General features: G+C 37.6%; 1 protein-coding gene across 10 annotated transcripts in view; it reads left to right on the top strand.

Moving 5' to 3' along the window:
• Positions 1-21580, top strand: part of CPEB3 (cytoplasmic polyadenylation element binding protein 3) — an 80944-nt gene that overhangs the window by 52225 nt on the left and 7139 nt on the right. For all 10 annotated transcript variants that reach the window (XM_068197692.1, XM_068197695.1, XM_068197694.1 and 7 more), the window contains 5 exons: positions 1319-1486; positions 3286-3375; positions 15700-15818; positions 17139-17253; positions 19944-20125. In XM_068197692.1, coding sequence (XP_068053793.1) covers positions 1319-1486; positions 3286-3375; positions 15700-15818; positions 17139-17253; positions 19944-20125 — 674 coding nt within the window. The remainder of the gene's footprint in view (positions 1-1318; positions 1487-3285; positions 3376-15699; positions 15819-17138; positions 17254-19943; positions 20126-21580) is intronic.

Raw genomic sequence — 21580 nt, forward strand, 5'->3', positions numbered from 1 at the left:
TCCCTATACAGGGTTACTGCTTCTTTTTTTAATCTGTCCTTTGCTACTGGAGACAATTACTGGTATGTTCAGTGTGTATGTTTTTCTGACTGCTGTCCCTCTGTCTTGATTTTTCTCCTTGCCCCCGTTTTTATTTCTTTCACTTCTTGTGCTGCCAATGCCAGTATGGTATTAAACCTTAGGTCTTGCTATGTCAATTTCATGTGATTCATTACCTTTGAATTTAATTACGTGCACTTACAAAAGTATAAATACATTTATATTTGTAATCAACTCCCCTATAAACTGTTTTATCAATTAATTATACTTCCATCCCTGGGAAAAATCCTCTATGGTATGAGGGGACAAGTAGCCTTTGCAGAGTTGAGGTGTGGTTCCCATTTATACATCTCTCTATATTGCAGGATCTATTTTTCAACTCAGGTATAGGGAATTGTTAAATTCCAAAGTTGGCAAGTGTTGCTTATATGCATTCTTTGAATATTTTTTTATTTTCCTTGTTAATAAATCTGTTCTTAAGATAATGTGTGTACACTTTGTTAGTAATAGCAACAAGTTAATTGCATCAGATGGTTACAAATAAGTTCTTTACTTTTCATTATCAAACTGAGTAACAGCCATTTATGTTGATTTTGTTCATTCATTACTGAAAGGATGTTTTAACTCAGTAACAATCAGGCTGACAGGCTGTTCTAGCTAACAGTGTTTTCCTTCAAGTGCAAGTTCTTTGTGGTTTATTTAACAAGATTTTTTTTTCTTGTTCAGCAACTCTCTTCACTTCCTACTTAATATGCACAATCCAAAGCTTTTCCATGTTTATTTTGCTGTTTGCCCCCCTAGTCAGCGTGGGCCTGTGTTCCATGGCGGTGGAAGTGCTGCAGCCCTTGCTGTCAGGATCCTGTACAGCACTCAAAGGACTGTCCTGCTCTGCAGTGCAGTGGCTTGGGGGATCTTGAGATCATTCCTTCAAGATCTTTTATGGAAGGTGTAAATCTCTAATTGGTTGGAAATGTAAATCTTGTAATGGTTGTTTCTATAGCTATGACACATAATTTCATCAGATAACTTGCTTTTCATTTCTGTCAGTTTGCGAGGGCTTGTTTAAAGCTAAATTAGGTTTATTGTCTTGTAAGGGTAATACACTCTTGGAAAAATAGAAACAATACTAATGAACATGAATTGGAAAACTGGACCACCTAGCTGGGTCCTTTAATGCCAGTTCTGTTAAAGTAAAACAGTAAAAGGGAAAGTTTTTTACTGAAATATTTCATTCTCCAGGAAATAGCATTAACTATAGATCCTGCAAAATCTGTTCCAGGTCGGTCTTCACTGTTTCCTTTTGAGGATGGCTTCCTAGACGACAGCCATGGTGATCAGTCATTGTCCTCGGGTCTCAGCTCTCCGACACGCTGTCAAAATGGGGAAAGAGTGGAACGCTATTCTAGAAAGGTGTTTGTTGGAGGTCTTCCTCCTGACATTGATGAAGGTACTGTGAATCACTTGCATTGCTGAGATGTGGGGATTGGCCTTCATATAATTACTATTAAAAAGGTCGTATTTTCATAGAAGCAAATGGATTTTCCCAGGTGTGTCTCTTGTAGTGCTTGTGGCGGTACTTAGAACACACCCTGCCACCCCCTGCAACACCCAAGAGTTTACCTGGCGTTCTTGTGTACTGTAGATCAGAAGAGATGGAGACAGAAGTGCCTGCCGAGCAGCTCTTCTGATCTGCAAGTCTTCCCACGACTGTCAAGTGGGAAAGGTGAAAAAGGGAACTTAGTGGGTACTGTCTCTCTCCATAGTCTTTTCCTATTCTTGGATGTGGTTGACTTTAAAGACTTTCTTAATGCAGTTCTTACCAAAATACCGTGGCCTTTAAATAACCCATCTCTTATACCCATCTTGTATGCAGGTTTCAGATGATAAATATAGGGTAATAATATGGTTACAAAGTAAAAACCTACTTAGCAAGGATGGTCAGAGTTTTTCTCAATCATTATCTGCTCTACTTGCATGTGTCCCCACAAACTCTTACTCCCAAACTAAAATCATGACGGTTTTTGGTGTATTTTTCATGGCTGGAATATAGCTTGAATCCACCACTGTCTAGCTTCAATGGGCATACACAGGGAATTGGAGGATGCCTTAGAACGAAATGAGGGAGATCTCTAATCTACTCATCTGAAGCCTAAACCATGTACAGTTTTAATGAAGAAATAGTATGAGCTGCCAGTCTATGTTTACCAGCACTCAGATGCAGTCCCCATGTCACACCAAGAGTTGCAGGGCTGTATTACGGGCTCTGGTGGGTAATCTGGATTTGCAGCTGTAAGAAGCAGCAGCCCAGCACGGACACCTGATGTGCACCTTGCTGGGTCACTCAGATCAAAATACTTGCCAAGTCTGTCCTGTGAGGAAGCAACATGGTGACCTGGGAGCTGTCACCCTCTTTCCTGAGACGTCTCCTTCAGTGACCCTTTATCCTTCAGCTCTTCAGGTACACAAGATGTGTGTTCTATCTCCAGACGATTGAAGAATCTGGTGGGCAATTCATGGGGTCAGAGAAGCTGGACACATCTCAAACAGCAATCCAGAAACTGTAAAACCCCACTGCCTTTTCTTTTGATGGCTTGTTACTCTGATCTACATAACATCCCATTAGACATGATTTTAAACTAATTCTTTCTTTAAAGTATGTTTAAAAATGTATTGAGGAAATAAGATTTTTTTCAAAAAGAATTTTAAATACTTTTTTCTGAAGGATTTACATGTAAAATTTTCCTATAGGCTAGCTCGTGATGTGTGCTACATGGTGGTTCCAAGTTGATGCTTAAAAAGTGAAGAAAAAACTTGGTAATTCAAGGCAGATTTCCTGAAGGGCCTGAGGAAGGTGAAATGCCCACAGTGGCATGACCTGCTGCAGCCTCTTTCTAGGGCAGGCTGCAAGGAGCAGCCGTGCTGACATGGAGCTCCTCCATCAGTCCCACGTGGCTGCATCTGACCCTGCTTTGTGGCTATAATTAGAAATAGACCGCAGCTGAAGCATATTCACTTCTGATAGATCATGTTTGCATTTAATCCTGCTGCAGACTTCCACTAGTGGAATGTAAAATCACTTTTTTAAGCAGCCATGTACAGCACAGAGATGAAAGAATACTTAGGCATCTGCTATGGACACCATTGCAGTTTTCACTGTTCTTGTTTTGTTTTTTAAGTAAGACCTTTTTACCTTGCCTCTGTCAGTTTTTATGTTCTCTCTAAGGTGCCTCATTTGTTTTTTTGCAGATGAGATCACTGCCAGCTTTCGTAGGTTTGGACCTCTTGTGGTAGACTGGCCTCACAAAGCTGAAAGCAAGTCATATTTTCCACCTAAAGGTAATTAGTTTAAAATACACTTGAGAAGGCTTTTCTGGTAAAAGGAAATTACATCTGCCATGTGGCAATCCACTATAAAGCAAAATTTTTACTCTTTATGGTGATTTTCTGTCTTTCATCAAGCACATTTTCAGCCATTGTCCTGATGGGAGAAATTTCACAATTTGATTATTGAAATGTGCTCTTCTGTGTGTACTTCTTCAGCACACCTTGAATTATGCATTAATTTGTACCAGCAGTACAAATGCAAGGTAGAATGCAAGTTGCCGAAATGTCATAGTTGATTCTGTTGTGGTTTGCATGTTGCAAAACCCACGGGAGTAAGAGAGGAAGTCCCTTGGATTGGGTCACTGGGTCATTTGGGTGCCCAGCGTTCTGCAGGGAAGCGACTCCAGCGTGAGCTGTGAGCCAGGACCTGTGGTCCTGCTCCACATCAGGGCTCCCTGGGCACTGGGGCACAGAGCAGGCTCTGCTCAGAGGGCACCACAGGCACAGGGGTGGGCCAGAGTGTGAGCAGGTTGATTGGGCAGCACAAGGTTATGCACACCTGCTTTGGGTGAGAAAGAACAGCTTCTGGGAAATCTCTTTGGGAGGGTTACTTGGTTAAATCAAACTGCTCTTACTGTACCCTGCTCTCTCTGATTTTGTACAATACATTCTACTCTCTTTCACGTGTGCCTCTTGCATATATAGTTCTGGAGTTCACTCATGATCTGAAGCATAGCAGGAAGTTGTACACAAAATTTCTGGTCTATATGCAAAGATTTTCATTTCTCACTGACCCTGGAATCTCTTAATTGCTCATTAAGGCCTTTGATTATTTTGGCAGAACACTGGGCTGTTCAGTCAGTGAACGAGTTAATCCGGAAATATTTTGATAGATAGAGTTTGACTGTAAAAACACAAAAATAAAAGCCAGCGTAATTTATTTGGAAACTTAATTGCTGGAGGCGTGATAACACTGTGACAAATACTTGCCCTGTGAACAGTATTTGGGACACTTAAAATCAGAAGCGAAGCCTATACATGCTTCCTCTTTCCTGTTCCATTCTCACCACTCAGCCTTGCTGTCAGCAGTTATGCAGCATCTGTTCATGAATTTAAAAACAAACAGCCCCAAAAACAACAAAAAACCCACCCCAAACCTCAACCCCGATGCAATATTCTTAAGGACAGTTGGTAAAATAAATGCTTCTCCCTTTTTATGTTATTTTTAAAGATCTCTGGGGTCTTTCTGGCTAGTGGATTCTAATTGTGCCTTCACTTTAAAGTTTGTTGTTTTTTTTTAATTAGAAAAGCCAGCTTTTCCTTGTCCTTATTATCTCTTAGTATTTCAATAAGTATTCCTTATTAATTCAATAAGTAACTATTTGATGAATTAACATGGGACTTCCAATTTTGATTTTGTTCTCTATCTGACTCTGGACTAGTTATGCCTTGACGAACTTGTAAAATATTTTTGAGTAAGATCTATTTTAGCAGAAGACAAGGGAATGCAGCCTCACTTCTATTTTTGTCATGATTCTAATAAAGGAAACAGCTTTCAAAGCCCCTGCCAGTTGCCCTGAACGTCTGTCTGAAAGTGCTAAACAACAGTCAATCCCAACTGTTCCAGATTTATTTATATCTGACTTCTTAGTTATCAGTCAGGGCTGCAGCATCAGGCATCCTGCATGCCAGGCTCTGACATTCACTTACAGTCATGGTAAGCTCCGTAGGTCAAATGTACTTCATTTACTGTGATCCCCCACAGGCGGCACCTACACAGAAGACAGAGTATTATTTCCAGGAGTCAGAGGGTAAAGTTTGAATGCCTGTTCTAATTTTTTCACAGCTTTTTGGTATTTTTTTTTCAAGAAAGAGTACTTACTTTTCAAAGTTATTATGGAATAATTTTCAGAAGTACCACAATAAAATGTCTCCAATACTCATTTGATCAGAAGTTCCTTTAGACCTAAAATTTAAGTTGGTGGGCTTTGGTTTTGGGTTTTTTTGGTTTACTTTTTTATTTTAAGCTGTTTTGGTGCATTATTGGACACTTCCTTAAAAAATACTAAAAGAGATATGTGAAATTATGCTTGGTGCAAAATTCAGTGAGACTTATTCAGCTGTCAAATACTTATGAATTCAAATGTTTTCTCCATTTTTCTAGATGTCTTGTCTTCCATGTTGCATTGCTAGTCTGTAAATTTTCTGACATTTTGAATATGAGTTTTTCAAATGGAAAACATGTCCCCAAAAAAAAAAGGACAAATGAAATTACAGAGGAGAGAATGAACTGGGGTTTGTATGCTAGCAAGCTTGAAAGAAAAGAAGAAAAATGAATTGTTGGAATAAAGTGGGCATGATGCAGAGGCTATTCACACATTGATAAAGCCTGACCTTCAAGGCTTCTCCCACCTCCCTGAATGTGCCCCAGAGGCAATAAAATTGAGCCCTGCTCTTTCTGAACATATGTCATCACCTCCAGATGGACTTCAGTGGCCTTTTGATGGATGGCCTTTTCCATTGCTGGAGGGTCAGATCATTGGGCAGTGTCTGGTCTTTCAGGAAGGTTCAGGGTTTCTGTCTGTTTGCTTTGCTAAGTGTTCACTGAGAGGTTTGGGGCAGACAACATCAGTAGGTGATACCATGGGTCAGCGCAGGCAGTGAAGTTTTATGCTGTAGCTGCTTCACATCATGGTTTTCTGTCTTCAGTTACATCCAGGTGATGCAACATCCCCTGCAGTCCTGAGTGAATCAATACAGATTTCCAGTATCTACTTGTTGGTATAATTTATTGAATTTTGGAGTGTTTGCTGCACTGGTGCAAGACATGAATTCCCTGCACTCGGCCTGTATTAGGGGCACTCTGTTGATATTCTTAGGGCTAGGAAGAGAAGGCTGCAGAAACCATTAGCCATGGCTAATCTGATCAAGCATGAAATCTGAAAGATTAAAATGTTGCTTACAGTCTAGTGACCTCCACCACCACCCACCAGTCCCCCCGAGGGCTTGATCTGGTTAGTTTAGTGAACAAGTCCAGCCATAGATGTGTAGTCAGTTCCAGCAAGCCTTATTAGCTAATGTATTGGTGGGGTTGATCAGCTTAGCTGCAGTGGCATATAAGCTATCACTGGGACCACTTGGAGTCCAGAAACATTCCTGCAGCACTGAGCTTGAACAAAGGTTTTCCTGGATTTGGCATCCTGAGCAGGATGGTGTCACCACAGGTCTGCTTAGGCAGACCTCAGATTAGTGCTGGGCCTGGTGGACATAAATGTCTGTGTTTGAGATGATGCTGAGATGGGCTCTCCAGCATGGTGAGTAACACCAGGCTTATCCCAGTGTGAGGTTAACAGTGCCATTTTGAACCTTGGGGCATGGCACAGCAACACAGACGTATCTGCAACATGTTCCTCAAGCACATCATTGCTATCTGTATTACCCAGGTTTTCCTGTTTTCCCAGATGTTCTAGGGGTTTGTTTCCCTTATTGAATCTTCCCTGATATCACAGAATACACTGATCAGTGCTTGTGCAAGCAGTCTGCCTTTGTCAGCGATTGAGTTTTGAGCATTGAAACACCCAACCCAAAACGATTCTGGAGATCACGCACAACTTACCTTACCTTGGCTGCCAGTGAGTTCCATATTTAGGTTGCTGAGAGAACAGGGATGCTCTTGTCACTGAAAGTGAATATTGTGCACTTGGGCAAGAGAAGCTGTCAACAGCTGACAATGTGAGGAAGAGGCTCCTATTTCTAGTTCTGAGCATCTGCATTGTTGCCTTAACATTTCTTTTTACCCCTCCTGTGCATTGTAAGGCTTAGCACCATGTTTTTATGTTTGTGTCGTGTATGAGGTGGTTTTTAATGCTTTGCCTCTGAATAAGGCTAATTCTTTCCTGTTGCCTGAGAAGTCTTTGGATTACTTCCTTTGGCATCTGTTTGGATATGTTACTAACTGAACTGGCAAAATTATAAATGCCATGTGTTGGTCTTGGGTAAGCAGATGCCCAGTTCATAATGTGTTTACTTGGCTTTCACCCCAGGATTTGGGAATTAAATGTGGTTTTTGGTTAAGTATCTTTTGAGTACCTATGAGACATTGAGAAATAAAGAAATATATATTAAAGGATGCTATCAGAAGTAGCTGCACATTACCATGTCACAGTCTATTTATCTCTGACAAAATCCAGGTAATTCATGTTTTATTTAAATATAAATTGATGGGGTTTTCACTTATTTGCTGGTGTGCTGAGTTAAGCAATGCTTATGCTAACTACCGTAATTTTTTTTCTTTCATTTTTTTTTTCATTAAACAGATGGTGCCAACTGTTTCAAAAACATTTTTTTCAGTTGTTTTTTCTTTAACAGATTGCTAGCTTTAAAACAACTTCTAAAAAACTCTTCACTGGTTTTTCCTTGTGATAACTATGATTTTTCTAGTAATCATTAAGAACTTTTTTAAAATGCCAAAAATTATGCAAAAAATTTCCTTTTTTTTCATTTAGAAAGATTGATATTTGGATAGAGATTAGAATTAGAAAATGAAGCATGGCAGAGCTTGAAGATAGGATGGGTTTGGAATGGGAGGAATGCTTTGGCTTTACAAACGTTGATTCAGATGTGTGATGCAGCAGTCTGATCCTTTTGTGTTTTCCCTGTTCTTCGGTTCGTTATGCTGTTATTTGATAAAATTAAGCACATTTGTCCCTTCTGCTCCATATGGGACTCTAAGGTGAGTGAGATCTCATGAAAAACAAAACAGTGTAATTAAAGTTGCATAAAGTAACATGAAATGATTGTCATGCTTTAATTTAAAAACAATTCGTGGGACAGACACTGTAAGCCTCTCTGATTCTCTCCAAAGTACTGTTTAGATGGGAACACTGTTGTTGTAGTCTTTTGACTGATCTTAATTTCATGGATGAAGACCATTTCCATGGTTAATTCCATTGCTACTGCAGTGGCAGTTGTAGTTTCTGCCAGAGGAACAAGAATTAACAGTTGCAAGGAGAAAGTATGGAATCATAATTCGAATTTCATTAGTTATATTCACAAGAAGGTATCTAGTTTGTGCAAATACAGCAGTCTGTTCTAGAAAACTGCCTGCTTTGGCTTAACTGATCAAATATGATACCACCACAGTCCAGCATGAAATGCTGAGCCAATTTTGGTATTTAAAAGACTGAAGTCAGAGATCACAATATTTGTTACGAGGGAAACTGACATTCCCTATCCAGAATTACACTGTATGGCAAAGAGTGATTCTGGGAGGTTTTTTAGATGTTGTTTACATATGTTCCAACACAGGGACTGTGTGCAGTGTCAGTCCTTGTACCCACTGACATCTGAGGCCACGTCTGTAATTTGTAGTCCCTGTGTCTTCCCACAGCAGGGCAGCATAATCTCAAATCAATGTGAGTCACAAAATGTGTGGTGGGAAAATGCAGTACACACTCATGTGCTCTTTTGTAGCTGTGTGGCTTTAGCTTGTTTTGCGGAGAATTTTCTTTAAGGTTTTGCTGACTTTTGTTTGAGCCTCGCTTTTTAAAGCTCTTAACGCTGTTTCCTGTCTTGTCCTAAATGTTTGAGGATTCTTGGTGGTCTACTGATGATGATTTTTAAATGTCTGTCTTTGAGACTGCTGTGCCAGGTATCTAAGAGCATTCAAGGAGCTTGCTTCATGTAAGAGAATTTCTGTCTCGACAGTGATGTTATTTGCAACTTCTTTTTTTCTAGGGGAAAACAAGAATCTGGTGAGGCAAAATAGAAAAGTATTTTTGAGCCATCCAAGTCTAGGCAGAACAAATCTGATTCTGAAGTAGCATTGCAGGATTATTCTCTCCCAGCTATCATGTTCCTTTCAACAGATCCTACTTTCTTTCAGAATTGCTAGGTTGCTATAGAAGAAACCACAATTTTTAGCAAACATTTGACCCTTTTTCACTAATTTGAACATATCTAAGTACATGAAAAGCTTTCCATGTTTATCTGTAAATGTAGCCAGACCACTTTTGTCAAATGGAAGGAGTTAAATATTTGTTTTATTCTCATTAACCTCTCCTAAAACCCAAGTAGATTTTACTGTGGGTTGTACATCTAATCCCTCCCCAATAGTATTTTTATTAAATGTCATCTTTTCTTTTGTTTTATAAATGGAGATACATGAATTGATCTGTAAGTATTATGGGCTTCAAGATAAAAGCTGTCCTTTGAATAGTGCTTAAATTGAGGACTTAATATTATTTTGTGCTTTGTAGTAGCTTTTGCTGTCTTGTTTTGCTAATAATTTATGAAGCACTAAATTATCCTTTCAAATCACTGAAATATGTTGAAGGGGTTGTTGCAGGTGGTGGTGCAGAGACGATTCTGTACTAGCACTGCAGCATATTCATTGTTCTGATGGTCATCTAAAAAGTAAGTTGTTCCATACTCCCTCTCCCAGTCAGTTGTAATTATTTAATGCATTAAAAACTTGGAAGTCTTTTGTGAAGTCTTACAGGCATTACATTTATAAAATTATGTATTTGGTGCCTAGGATCACTTCAGTGATTCTACCCCTAAAATAATGATGCTAAAATTGGTGCAAGATCATTGGAATACACACATCATAAATTTATCATAAATTTATCAAAAATTATACTTGTGTCCTTTCAAATCAGAGGTTAGGACTGGCAGTGGGAGTATTTCAGGTGCTGGATATGCTGTGGGTGCCTCTGCCCAAGGCAGTGCACCTGCCTGTCTCTGGTCTCAAAAGCTGGGAGCAGCTCAGAGCTGCTGTTTCCCTCAGCTGTCTCAGTGCTGTGCTTGGCAGATTGTGTCTGCTCCATACCCTGCAAATCCTACCTGGTTTTGGGACCTACAATGTATCTGACTGCTGATTGTACCAAGAGTGTAACCAGTAGTCAGCTGTATGCCCGTGGGGGCTGGGCAGTTCCATTAATAAAGGTAAACACATAATTTTTTAGAGGATTTGGTAAGTCCAGTATTTTTATTTTTGTTTTTTATATACTAATCTGATCTCGCAGGGACATGCTTACTTCTTATTCACCAGAAATAGTTTTGGGTTTTCTTTGGTTTTGAGAGGAATTTGTTGTTCCAACATAATCCAGTTTTGGAGAAAAATCCTTCTGTTATTAAGGAGGGTTTTTCAAGCTGCATGTTTTTCTTACAGTCAACAAAGACAAGAAATTTGAACAAACCAGAACCTGAAAACAATCCACATGTGAGTGAACATTCAAACTGGTTATTAGCAGCACCACAGCAGCAAATCACAAATTGATTACTTGATTAAAAGAAGGGAAGTCAAAGCTTAGTGCTGAAGCTCTGCGTTCTGCCTTTAGAAGTGTTCTACGGCTCACAGGAGAGTTACAATCATACAAAAATCAGAAAATGTTACTAGCTTCATCTGTGCAAATGACATGGGGTGTCTTTTCTTTTTGGTTAAAGTACTTTGCTTTGAAGCTCTTGACAACAGTCCCAAATATTTTGGGATAAGCAGCAAGTGCAGCTTGCTTTCTTTGTTAAGAAAAACATATAATTTAAAGCGAAAACTATTTTTATTGTAAAACCCAATATCAAATTTAATTTAAAATAACTGAAATCCAGCTAGCCTGGATTTTTGGATCAGTGCCTTCTTCCTCTGATTTTTTTTTTTTTTTACCTCATGCTGATACTGTGCTTGAAATAGAAGCTGAAATCAAGCAGAGCATTTATATTTCTGTAGAATTTTCCCATGTTAATGTTGGTTGGAGTAGGACTGAAAAATGTTTTTTTTGCAAAGAAGAGTAACAGGTTTTGTTCAAACTTGTCAACAGATCTCTCTTGAGCCATCTGTTCAGAGTAAAAGCAGCAGCAGCAGATCTGACCCCCTCCACATGATGACCATGAGCTGCTCTGCCCAGAGCGGTCACCGTTGTGTATTGCCCTTGAAAATCAAAATTTTAAAAATTCAATTCTGAATTTAGTTGGGTTTTTATATATTTACTAGTTTGTATGCTTTTTGTCATGCTGCTGACTCAGTAAATTTCACAAAGATAGCTTCCACCTCATCAAATATTTAGTCTTTCTCATATGAAATCCATGTGACTATTCTTACAACTACAGTAACCAAATTGTATATTAGGGCTTTTCTTTTAAGCTTTTATATCCTTTAATTCTGATTTATAGCTGCTATAGATCATGTTGCAGTCTGAAGTCTGATGTTGAAAATGGCTGTGACCTTTGAAAGAGGAGACAACACTATAAATTTGCTGTTGCAATGTTTTACACTAGTTTAGAAGTAAAATGCCAGATAAAGAGAGGCTTTAGTATGCCTGTGGAATATTCTTTTGGTTAAAAAACCACAAAAAAGCCCAAGTAATTTATTTCAGTCTTTTCTTTTTTAATACAGGTGGGTGGGAGTATTTTTACTGCAGGACAAACTGAGATGGCATATGTATACTGTTCTTTTGGGGCTTTTTTTATCAGTAAGTGGTGAAAGTAAAGTAATGATGGCTAGAAAATCTTTCTGCTTTTTGACATGTTTTGGAACTGAAAAGACTTTATAAATCTTTAGCTGTATGTATTTACTACAGCACTACAGAAATGGTGTCCTTTCTGCTGAGGAAGCATTGCCACTTCTCTCCCATGTCCCACAGATAATGCATGTCCAGAAAGCAGAGGTTCTGTGGGTGGATTGGGTTTCTCCTTCCACTTCAATTGAGATGTGGAGAAAAACACTCTGTAATATTTATGACAAAATAGAAGGTTTCTGTTTTCTCTGTTATTTGTGATATGGTAAGATCATTATTAGTAAGGGTTAAGTGTTAGTTTGAATTCTTTTGGTGATCTCATGATTTGGGCTATTTAGTGCTAAGACTGGAATTACGAAGACGTGCAATTTATTTTACAGAAGCTACTGACACAGAACCTCAGTTTTCATTCAGCTCTTCTCTATGATCCACTCCATTTCTGACTTCTCTTGTTATGTCTCCTGTCTTCCATTTGACATGTACGCTTCATTTTATTGCTATTAAGATTCAGGATCCAATTATTTTTCAGTGTAACTGAGGATATGGAATACAACCCTTTAATTAAAATCAAACAAACCTTTCCCCAGTACCTGTCTATAATGTGGCATATGAGGAATTTCTTATATAGCACACCAGCCAGGCTTAGTCTGGTATTCATGAAAAACATGTAAAAATGTAAATGTGCAGAAATAGAAGAGTCACTGTAAGATTCTAGACTGTTCCTATTTCTTATACACCTTTGTTTTTTAGAGAAAAGGATCAGCTGACAGGGTCAAACTGCCATATAAAATTAGACTGACTAAAAGAAATTAATCTTTGCAGCCCTGACTAATACATAATTTCACTCTTCTGCAGTAGCTAAGTGAGATTACAGCCTTTTCTATTTTGAGGTTTCTTAAGTATTTAAAGCCTTTGAAGTTTTTTTGAAAATGCAGTCATGTCACTGCAGTGTTTAAAGGAAAGTCTGCAGCTTTTTTAACACCTCAGATTTTTATTTTTTAAAAATGAATTTAATTTTTAATAGTAGTTTCATCTTTGGATTTTGAAATGTGTTTTATTCATGTTCAAAGCATCTTCTAATAAGATTCCTAAGGTGACTTTGAGCAATGACCCTTGTCATCATATTAACTGATTTAGAAATTTGGTTCACACTGTTTCTAAATATTCCTTTCCTGTGGGATTTTAAAACAACTTTATTCTAAAAGTGCTAGTAAATACCACCATAATTCAGTTCAAAGCTAATTTTTAAAATCTAGTAAAAAAGAAAGAAAAAAATAAAGTGAAATATATATTACATAAAAATGTTAAATCTATTTAGATTTACTTCTTTGAGGCAGGCATCTCAACCATCTAAAAATAACCCTAAAGAAATGAGACTAGAACAGTAATTTTCTTTACCATCCTTTTTTTACATAATATGAGGTAGATTTATATATTGAAATACTTTTATAAGAAATCTGAGGTGGATGCTAGATTTTATTGTTATCCTGAAGCTTATAAGAACATCAGAAAAGACACTGTCTGAATGGATGAAGGTTGTGCTTCGAAGGTAGTTCAGCTTGTTCCAAGCATAAGTGGTCCTTCCCTTTTGCAGAGGAAATCAGTGCACGTGACTACCCGAGTCTTTTCTGACTTGCTATGCACAATGTAAAGAGGAAGTTCTTCTCTTCATGCTCTTAGTTCTGCCACCCAACCTCAGTGTTATAAAGCTGAAAACACATGGCCCTTAGGTTATGATTCCTGTATCTTTTTTTTGATCTTGATTTTGCAAGTGAATTTTGGGAAGTATGGATTTCAGATCAATTGCATATGAAATCAGTAGATGATATGCAGACATGTGACATGGAGATTCAAATACTCTTTGACCTTGTATATAACTCTTCATTACAGTATTTCACTTTGTTTGAAAAGAGCCCAGATTCTAAGAACCAGAAATAGGTTAATCCTTCCCTGTTGGCTATAAAACATTTGCATGCCAAATGCTGGCTTTGTACCAGAAGATTCAGCTCATGGTTGATGCATTTGAACAACGATTTATCTACTGTTGTTCGCAAGAACTTAAATTATTAATTATTCAGTATTCACAAGTTGAGCATAAAATGGTACCCTTCAGGTATTATAATAAAATTGAACTAATTCACAATTATTTGAAATTCCAAAGAAAAACTCTTAATTAAACTCAATCTACTCTGGACTTCATTTGAGAGATCTGTACTTTTACTCCATTAGTACCGTTCTGAAATATTCCTATACCACTAAGTAACTAGAGACTGTCCAGATAACCTTTGCTCTCATAATTATTGTAACGGATCACTTCAACTGAACAGAGTATAAAAATTCTAACAAACTTCATTCCTGCCTTCTCCCATGGGTTACAAAACAGTGATTTCCTTTTACTCCACTAAACTGTGCCTAACCATGGAGGTGTAAAAGGAAGGTGCTACCAGATTTAGAAGAATAAAAGAAAACCTTTTCTTTCTGTAAACATGCTCTTTCCATGAATGCTGTGAAATGCAGTCAGGCCTTTTCTGGTAAGCTATGGCAGGCATGAAGCTGGATAATCTTTAACTCTTGAGAAATATTTTGCTTTAGGTCTTTTCTCATAAGCTCTACCAGCTGTGGCTTGCTAAGTTGAATGGTGTCCACAGGGCCAGTAAGTTTATTTTCTCTCACATGCTTAATACACATAATGCACATTCTGCTATAATAAAGATAAATGAGTAATTCTTTTTTGTTAATAACATTGAGGAAAGATGGGCAGAATACATACATAATGCACTATTACTAAAACTCCAGTATGACTGCCTCTAATTTGTACCAACATGCCAGTTTTTAAGATAAAGTAAGAATATCAAGACCTTCTTTATTAGAAAGGCAGAATAGGCACCTTAATACACTTTCCATCTAGTGTATTTGTTTTGAAGAAGGAGGTCACTGAAGTCTTATTACAAACTGTGCTTTCAGTAATACAGAAAAGTTCCCATCATTAGAGAAGACATGCCAATGTTGGTGTTAATTGAAATAGAGATTTTTTTTTTCCCCTGACTGTTTAGGCTGGCAAAAATGCTTTTGCCAGACTGTAACAACTTTATTTACTTCCAAGTGTATCTTGCATTTCAAGTGCCAACCTTGTTTCAAGTTTGTGGGACACAGTGTATATGCCAGATTTTTCAGTTTATTCTCAGCAAGGTTAACTGAAATTAGACCAACTGGACTAAATTACCCTTTCATATGGAAATTGTGTCACTGTTTAGATGTCAGAATAGGACATGTACAAAGGAGTTTGCTCAGGGTCAAGGATCTCCTGTGTTGAATTCATAAACTAGGGAAATTAATTTTCTCCTTATCCTCCCTCTGAGGTACCCTTTGAAAAGTTGTAGTGACTTTTCTTACGCCAAAATACATTGTTGCCTTTCCCCAGAGCATTCCAGTGCTTATTGACAGCACTTCAGTGATGTGTGTAGCAACAGCAGAGGAGGAGCTGGATTGCTTCTCCTCTGCCAAGAATCCAAAGATCTGTGGATAGAGAATAGTCAGCTGTAGTCAGGTTGCTCGTTTTTGAGGCTTCAGATATCTTGCCTGTTTTACTTTATGGAATGTGAGTCAAGGGCAGTCCCTTGAGCCCTCAAACCTTTGGAGTGTGTGATCAGGTAAGAAAGGAGCACTGCAAACTACCAACAAACTACCAACATCAACACAACAAACTACCGACATCAACAGTTATTTGTAATTTGTATATTTTACCCACTTCTCTGGCTTGTTTGTTTAAAAATGTTCTATAAATTAATCTGTTACTTTTCTTTCTTGTGCCCTTATCCTTTCCAAGGTTACGCCTTCCTGCTGTTCCAGGAAGAAAGTTCTGTACAAGCTCTGATAGATGCCTGTCTGGAAGAAGATGGAAAACTTTACCTATGTGTGTCAAGTCCCACAATCAAGGATAAACCAGTAAGCAGCTTATGCCATAACACTTACGCTGGTTGCTAACCCATTTGCTGTAACTCTTTTCAGTTAATAAATAAATAAACAATACTTAATTACTTGTCATTTCCTGTTTCTGACCTTGCTGTTACATTGAATTGACTTCCTGTATCAGTGTAACATGGCTTTAACATTTGTTTTTTTCTGATAAATGCCATGTTCAATTAACTTTTATATTTGGTACTCTTGGTATGCTTCAGGAATGTGCATCCTTTTACAGTGTTAGCTGTAAAACAATAGAACTGTAATTTTTCATCTATTTGATTTGAGAGAAAAGAAAGCCTTATGTGATGAAATGAAGAAACTTAACCCTGCCAAATCAAGATCCCAGATAGCATCAAATATCCCCTGTATTTTGTTAGGGTTTTTAACTATTATTTTTTATTCATTCAACAGCTAATCAATTTATAATTTAGGCATCATTTACCTTTAGGCCTCATTTACCTTATAGAAACTATGGGGTAAAATCAACTACTGCAGACAGCTGTAGCAGAATAGAAGACATACGGTAGCCTGTTTTTATTGTTCACATCTCTAACATTCTTTAATGCTGCTCCTTTTTTGTGCCTATGGAGATATACAAATGAGGTGAGAACTGCAGGCAAATAAGATAAAAAATGTGCTGCCTTTTAAAATACTATTAAAAATCTTGCAGAGATGAATGAACAACCCAGGATTGCAGCACAGTGAGCAGGCTTGTTTGATTCTTAGGATCAAAAAAATGGATTGATGAACACCTTTATCTAAATAACTTCTGAGCAGTTTCTTTCTGTTTAATTTAAAGATTTATTATCAGCTGTGTTGCTTGCTGCTCAATAGAAATAGGCATTCACATATTATACAAATTCCTTTTGTATCCAAGCACAGAAATTAATTTTATCAGCTCCTATCAGTGCTTTTAAATTTGTGGATCACTGTATGTGATTTCAGGAAAGCCAGAAGCCCAAATTGCAGCTGTAATTGCACATACATGGTAAAATGTTCTCAAAGTCCTTTCACAGGTTTCTTCCTATGATGGCGATTAGGGTCAGGGAATTAATGAGCGTAGGAGTTTGTCATGAGGACATTTAACTCAAGCCTGGCCTCTAGAGGTGATAAATGAGTTGTCCCCCTTTTTTTCAGATACTTAGATAAGGTGCATTCTCAAATTGTCTTGGTTCTTATAAAACCAACTTACTGCTTTTGAAAAGTTCAAATTTTGTTTTTAATTATAGGAAGATTTGGCATGTTTTTATTAATTTTAGTTAAGTGGCCAAGTTCCTCTGCTAAAAATGATCTTTAATACAGGTGCAAATTCGACCTTGGAACCTAAGTGACAGTGACTTTGTGATGGATGGGTCTCAGCCTTTGGATCCAAGAAAAACAATCTTTGTGGGAGGAGTTCCACGGCCTCTCCGAGCTGGTGAGTAGAAGGAAAATGTAGGACATGTAGCAGATTAAGTAGAAAAGATGAGGAAAGATAAATAGCATCTGTAAGAGATCAGAAAATGGACTCTGTGTTTTCCAAAGATCACAGCTTGCTTTCTAAGACAAGGATTATCTTCCTGTTTACAAAATACAAACAGTGACAATTTTTTATCTTTTAAATAGGTTACTAATTAGGATTGCCAGTAGAAAGAGTTTTCCCTGGCTTTGCATGATATCCTAGAACTTGGCTGATTTTTTTGTAATGTAGACCATCTTAATCCAAGCCCTGATTTGTCTGCTGAGGTGCAGACAGGTTTCCCTTTCCTTTGACTAGGAGACAAAGACCAGACCCTTCTCCCAGACCCTTTCCAAACCAATTCCAACCTCAGCCCTATGATTTGTGTTTCCCTTTTATTCAAACCTTACCTTAATTCTTCCATGGAGCTATGGACATGGCCTCTCAGCTATTGTCCTGAAGAAAAATTTCTCCCAACCCAGGTCTCTTGGTGGCCTCACATGGAAGAGCATTTTCCACACTTACTGTAATGTAGCTTCCTTCCCTCAATTTTTTTTCTTCACCCTCAGCTCTTTTTCTTCACTTTTATTTGCAGAGCCATAGACAAGACTCCTTAGGTTTTGGCCAGAGGACAGATTTGTTCCAGCCCAGGACTCCTGGCAGTCCTCACTTTGTTTTGAAGGTCCCATTTGAGCACTGCTCCCATTTGTAGCACAACCCCAATTCCTTTCTTCTAAATCCTGACATTTTTGGTGAGCCAACGACAAAGTCATGAAGCAATTTAAAACATTTCTCCTAGCCAGATCTTTTGGCAGCCTTCACTTCTGTTTTTACTCCCTTTCTATCCTCACTCCAAGGCAGCTGCATGGTTTGTCTTTCTCATCCTCTCATCCCTAATCCTAATTCTTGGAAACTGTAGTAGACAAGGCCTCTCAGCCACTGTCTGGTAGAAAGACTTTCCTTGTAGCCCTCAGTTTCCTTCAGCAGCCACTTTCGGAACTTCAGCTCCTCACTTTATATTTTGCCTAATACTAAATCTTATGGGAAGCTCTACCAACATCCCCCAGCCATTGCCGGCAGTAAGATTTCTCTTATTCTAGATTTCTTGGCAGCTTTCACTTTCCTCACCATCTTAAAATAAGGCCCAACTGTAAGGTGGTAATTATGTAAATAGCAACAATTAAACATTAGCTCATTCCTAATGATTGCCTTTATAAAACTGTATGCCATTTGGCCTGTCATAGATCACATTTGAAATGCATTACATTTGAAAACTGATGCCTTTAAATAGGTAGCTTCTTCAAAGCAGACAAACAGTTTCCATTTCTTCTTGATTGCAGCTTTAAAGATCAGATACAGAAATTTTTCCTAAGATATTTGAGCACTGCCTGGTTTCCTTGCCCTGGAATCCTATATGTTCTTTCTCTATTGGCAAGAGTAACTTAGTGGAGCTACTATTGTAATTGTGTTCACGATGTTTATTCTGTACTGTCACCTTTTGAGATCACTACCCAAGTGATGATTCCAAATCATTAGAAAGCAGAAGGATCTATTCATCACTACATTATGCTGGTAGTTTTTCCTTACTCCTTGGAGCAAAAGTATTACCTGGTGTGGTAGAATGAGTCAGACATTGGTTTGCTTGTTGCAAATGAACAAATTAGCATATGGTCTTGCCTGCACACAGATTTATGCAAACACATGTTTCTAGTCAATTTACTAATGAGAATTTTGGGAGAACTATGGGAATTTAAATGCTTTGTATTTGTGAGTTTAAATTTTATTTTGAGTAGTTAAATGGTAACTTGCTACAGAAAGTGTTTTCCCACATTAGCACTAGAAAATGGCTGACTTGGCAGGGCCTGCACAGGTCTCAGTTCTTGCACTGTCCATCTGACAATTTGTTGGCCTGTGAGGTTTTACGGAGAGCTTGGCTCTGTGGCCATACAGCCTTGCACAATTTAAATGGCTCTTCCCTGCTTTCTTCAGCCTCTTTACTACTTCCTTCAGTTCTTTCCCTTAACTTTCCTTCTGTATGTCTCCTCAGCCATGCACTCAACCGATCTGATTTTATGAATGATATTTGTAACTTCTTTAGAGTTACAGTTAATAACATAAAAAGCAACAAACTATTTCAAAAGATCCACAACCAAGATAATGTTCTACCAAAATACCATTTTAAATTGCATCTATAATGTAGGCTTGCTTTAGCTGCAGGAACTTTGGATGTTTCATAGATTTTTGTTTCAAATGTGAAACACATCTTTGATATCTTTTGAACCTTAGTACTTAGGGCAAAATATCAGATTCTAAAAACAGGAATATCCCTAAGTGATCTTACATGTAAACTAGCATTAAAAAGCCTACCAAGTACCAGAGCTTTAATATGCAGTATTATAAATTCTTGTTCATCTGATGCCTATTTTAACAACATAACTCTGTATTTTTTTTCACACTTCAGCCACATCAACTTTTTACAGATTCTGGGTTTTGCCTTTATATTTTACTATAATTCATGTAAGGTTGATTGAATTTGTGTTTTACTTTGGAATTTTAGACTTTGGAAGACACATCTGATAAGGCAAATGGTGCTTTTTAAAATGCAACAATCCAAATGTAAGCCATGATTTTTGTTAAAACTATTATATTTAACAATTGACTTCTTGCAGTTGAATTGGCAATGATTATGGACCGTTTATATGGAGGTGTCTGCTATGCTGGCATTGACACAGACCCAGAACTGAAGTACCCAAAAGGTGCTGGCAGAGTGGCTTTCTCCAATCAGCAGAGCTATATTGCTGCTATCAGTGCTCGCTTTGTCCAGCTCCAACACAATGACATTGATAAACGGGTAAGTAAAACAGCATGGAGCACAATGGTTGTTACCAGACTGTACAGGTATTTAAAAAATCTTTATTAGCGTTGTGTTGGAACACAGTGTAAGCTCTGAACAGAACTGTAAGTTCTGTTCTTCAGATTACATTTGTCAAATTTTTAAAAGCTTATTTAAGCATCTAAAGCATAGTGAAAAAATACTTTAAACATCTTAAATAACTGTTTAGTGCTAAACCCAGAAAATAGTTGATTGTAAGCTCATTTGTCCTTGGTTCTCTTTTGAATTCCATAGGTGAAATTCCATAGCATTTCCCAGCTTCTTTCTCTTCCTTTAGATGTTTGTTTATTGTGCATCAGTGGCTTTTAGTTTAGTGACTACTTGTGTAGCTTCTGACAGTTTTGCTATTATTAGGTCATTTTCTGTCAGTAGTGTAGGTCTAGAGTTGAGGTCCTTAAAGCACAGGTTTATGGCAATTAAATCAGATAATGCTGACCTCAAATGTCTTCAGAATTATTTAACTAAAACCAAATGCCAAGAGATGCTTGATAGGCAGAAGGGAGAGAAATGAGATTATTTTTTCAGTCCATATGAAATCCCTAAAGGGCTTTTCAAATATAGAGTGAAGTTACATTATTCACTGAAATTTGACTTGAACACATTAAAAGAAAGCATTACTTACTTTCCAGAATTTTTTTTTCCTTTAGACCTTCTGTTTTCACCTCTTGATTACACATACAAGCAACATCCATGTTTTGAGGGTTCTGCATTTAGATATATTCAAAAGGACACACGGCATGGGCTGCTGCTATGTATTTTTCTGATAGGGATGGCTTGTTTTCTCCTTAATCTGGTGTAAATGGTTTCTTCAGAAGTCAGTTTAACAGGTACTGGGTGTGTCTATTATGTGCAGTATGCATATAAAGCTGCATAGCTGCAAAGTTCAAACTATTTTGGCTTTGTCTTTACAAATCTGAATTGTACTTTTGGTCAGTTTTGAGGAGGTCATGGATTTACAGTTTCTCAAACAATTTGTGTATGGTGCTTTCCATCATATTACATTAACTATGACAAGGCTATTCCTAAACATTTATTGTCCATTAGATTCTGAAAAATCTTCCAGAGAGATTAAGAAGATTACTTTTGGAGTCTTAATCACACGTGGAACCCTTTGAGATTTATATATCAGCCATGCTTGCTAAAGGGTACTTTCTGAGCTTTAGGCTAAAGCCACAAAAGGTCACTAGCTAGTAATTTTTTTCATCAGTATGTTCTTTTTTTTTATTTGGTGGACTGATAATTTATTTAGTTATCTTTTATCTATTTTAAAAATGGATTTATGTGTGAGTTTGAAGAAGTATGAAGTCTCTTAATGAGTCCCTAAATTTTAATCTAATAGATTCAAATCCCTGAACTGCACAGCCAACTTTCTTAAAATTATTTCACTAGTAACTAATGCAAGAAAAGATGAGA

Source organism: Anomalospiza imberbis, chromosome 8 (genome assembly GCF_031753505.1).
Source record: "Anomalospiza imberbis isolate Cuckoo-Finch-1a 21T00152 chromosome 8, ASM3175350v1, whole genome shotgun sequence".
NCBI classification, from domain to species: Eukaryota; Metazoa; Chordata; class Aves; order Passeriformes; family Viduidae; genus Anomalospiza; species Anomalospiza imberbis.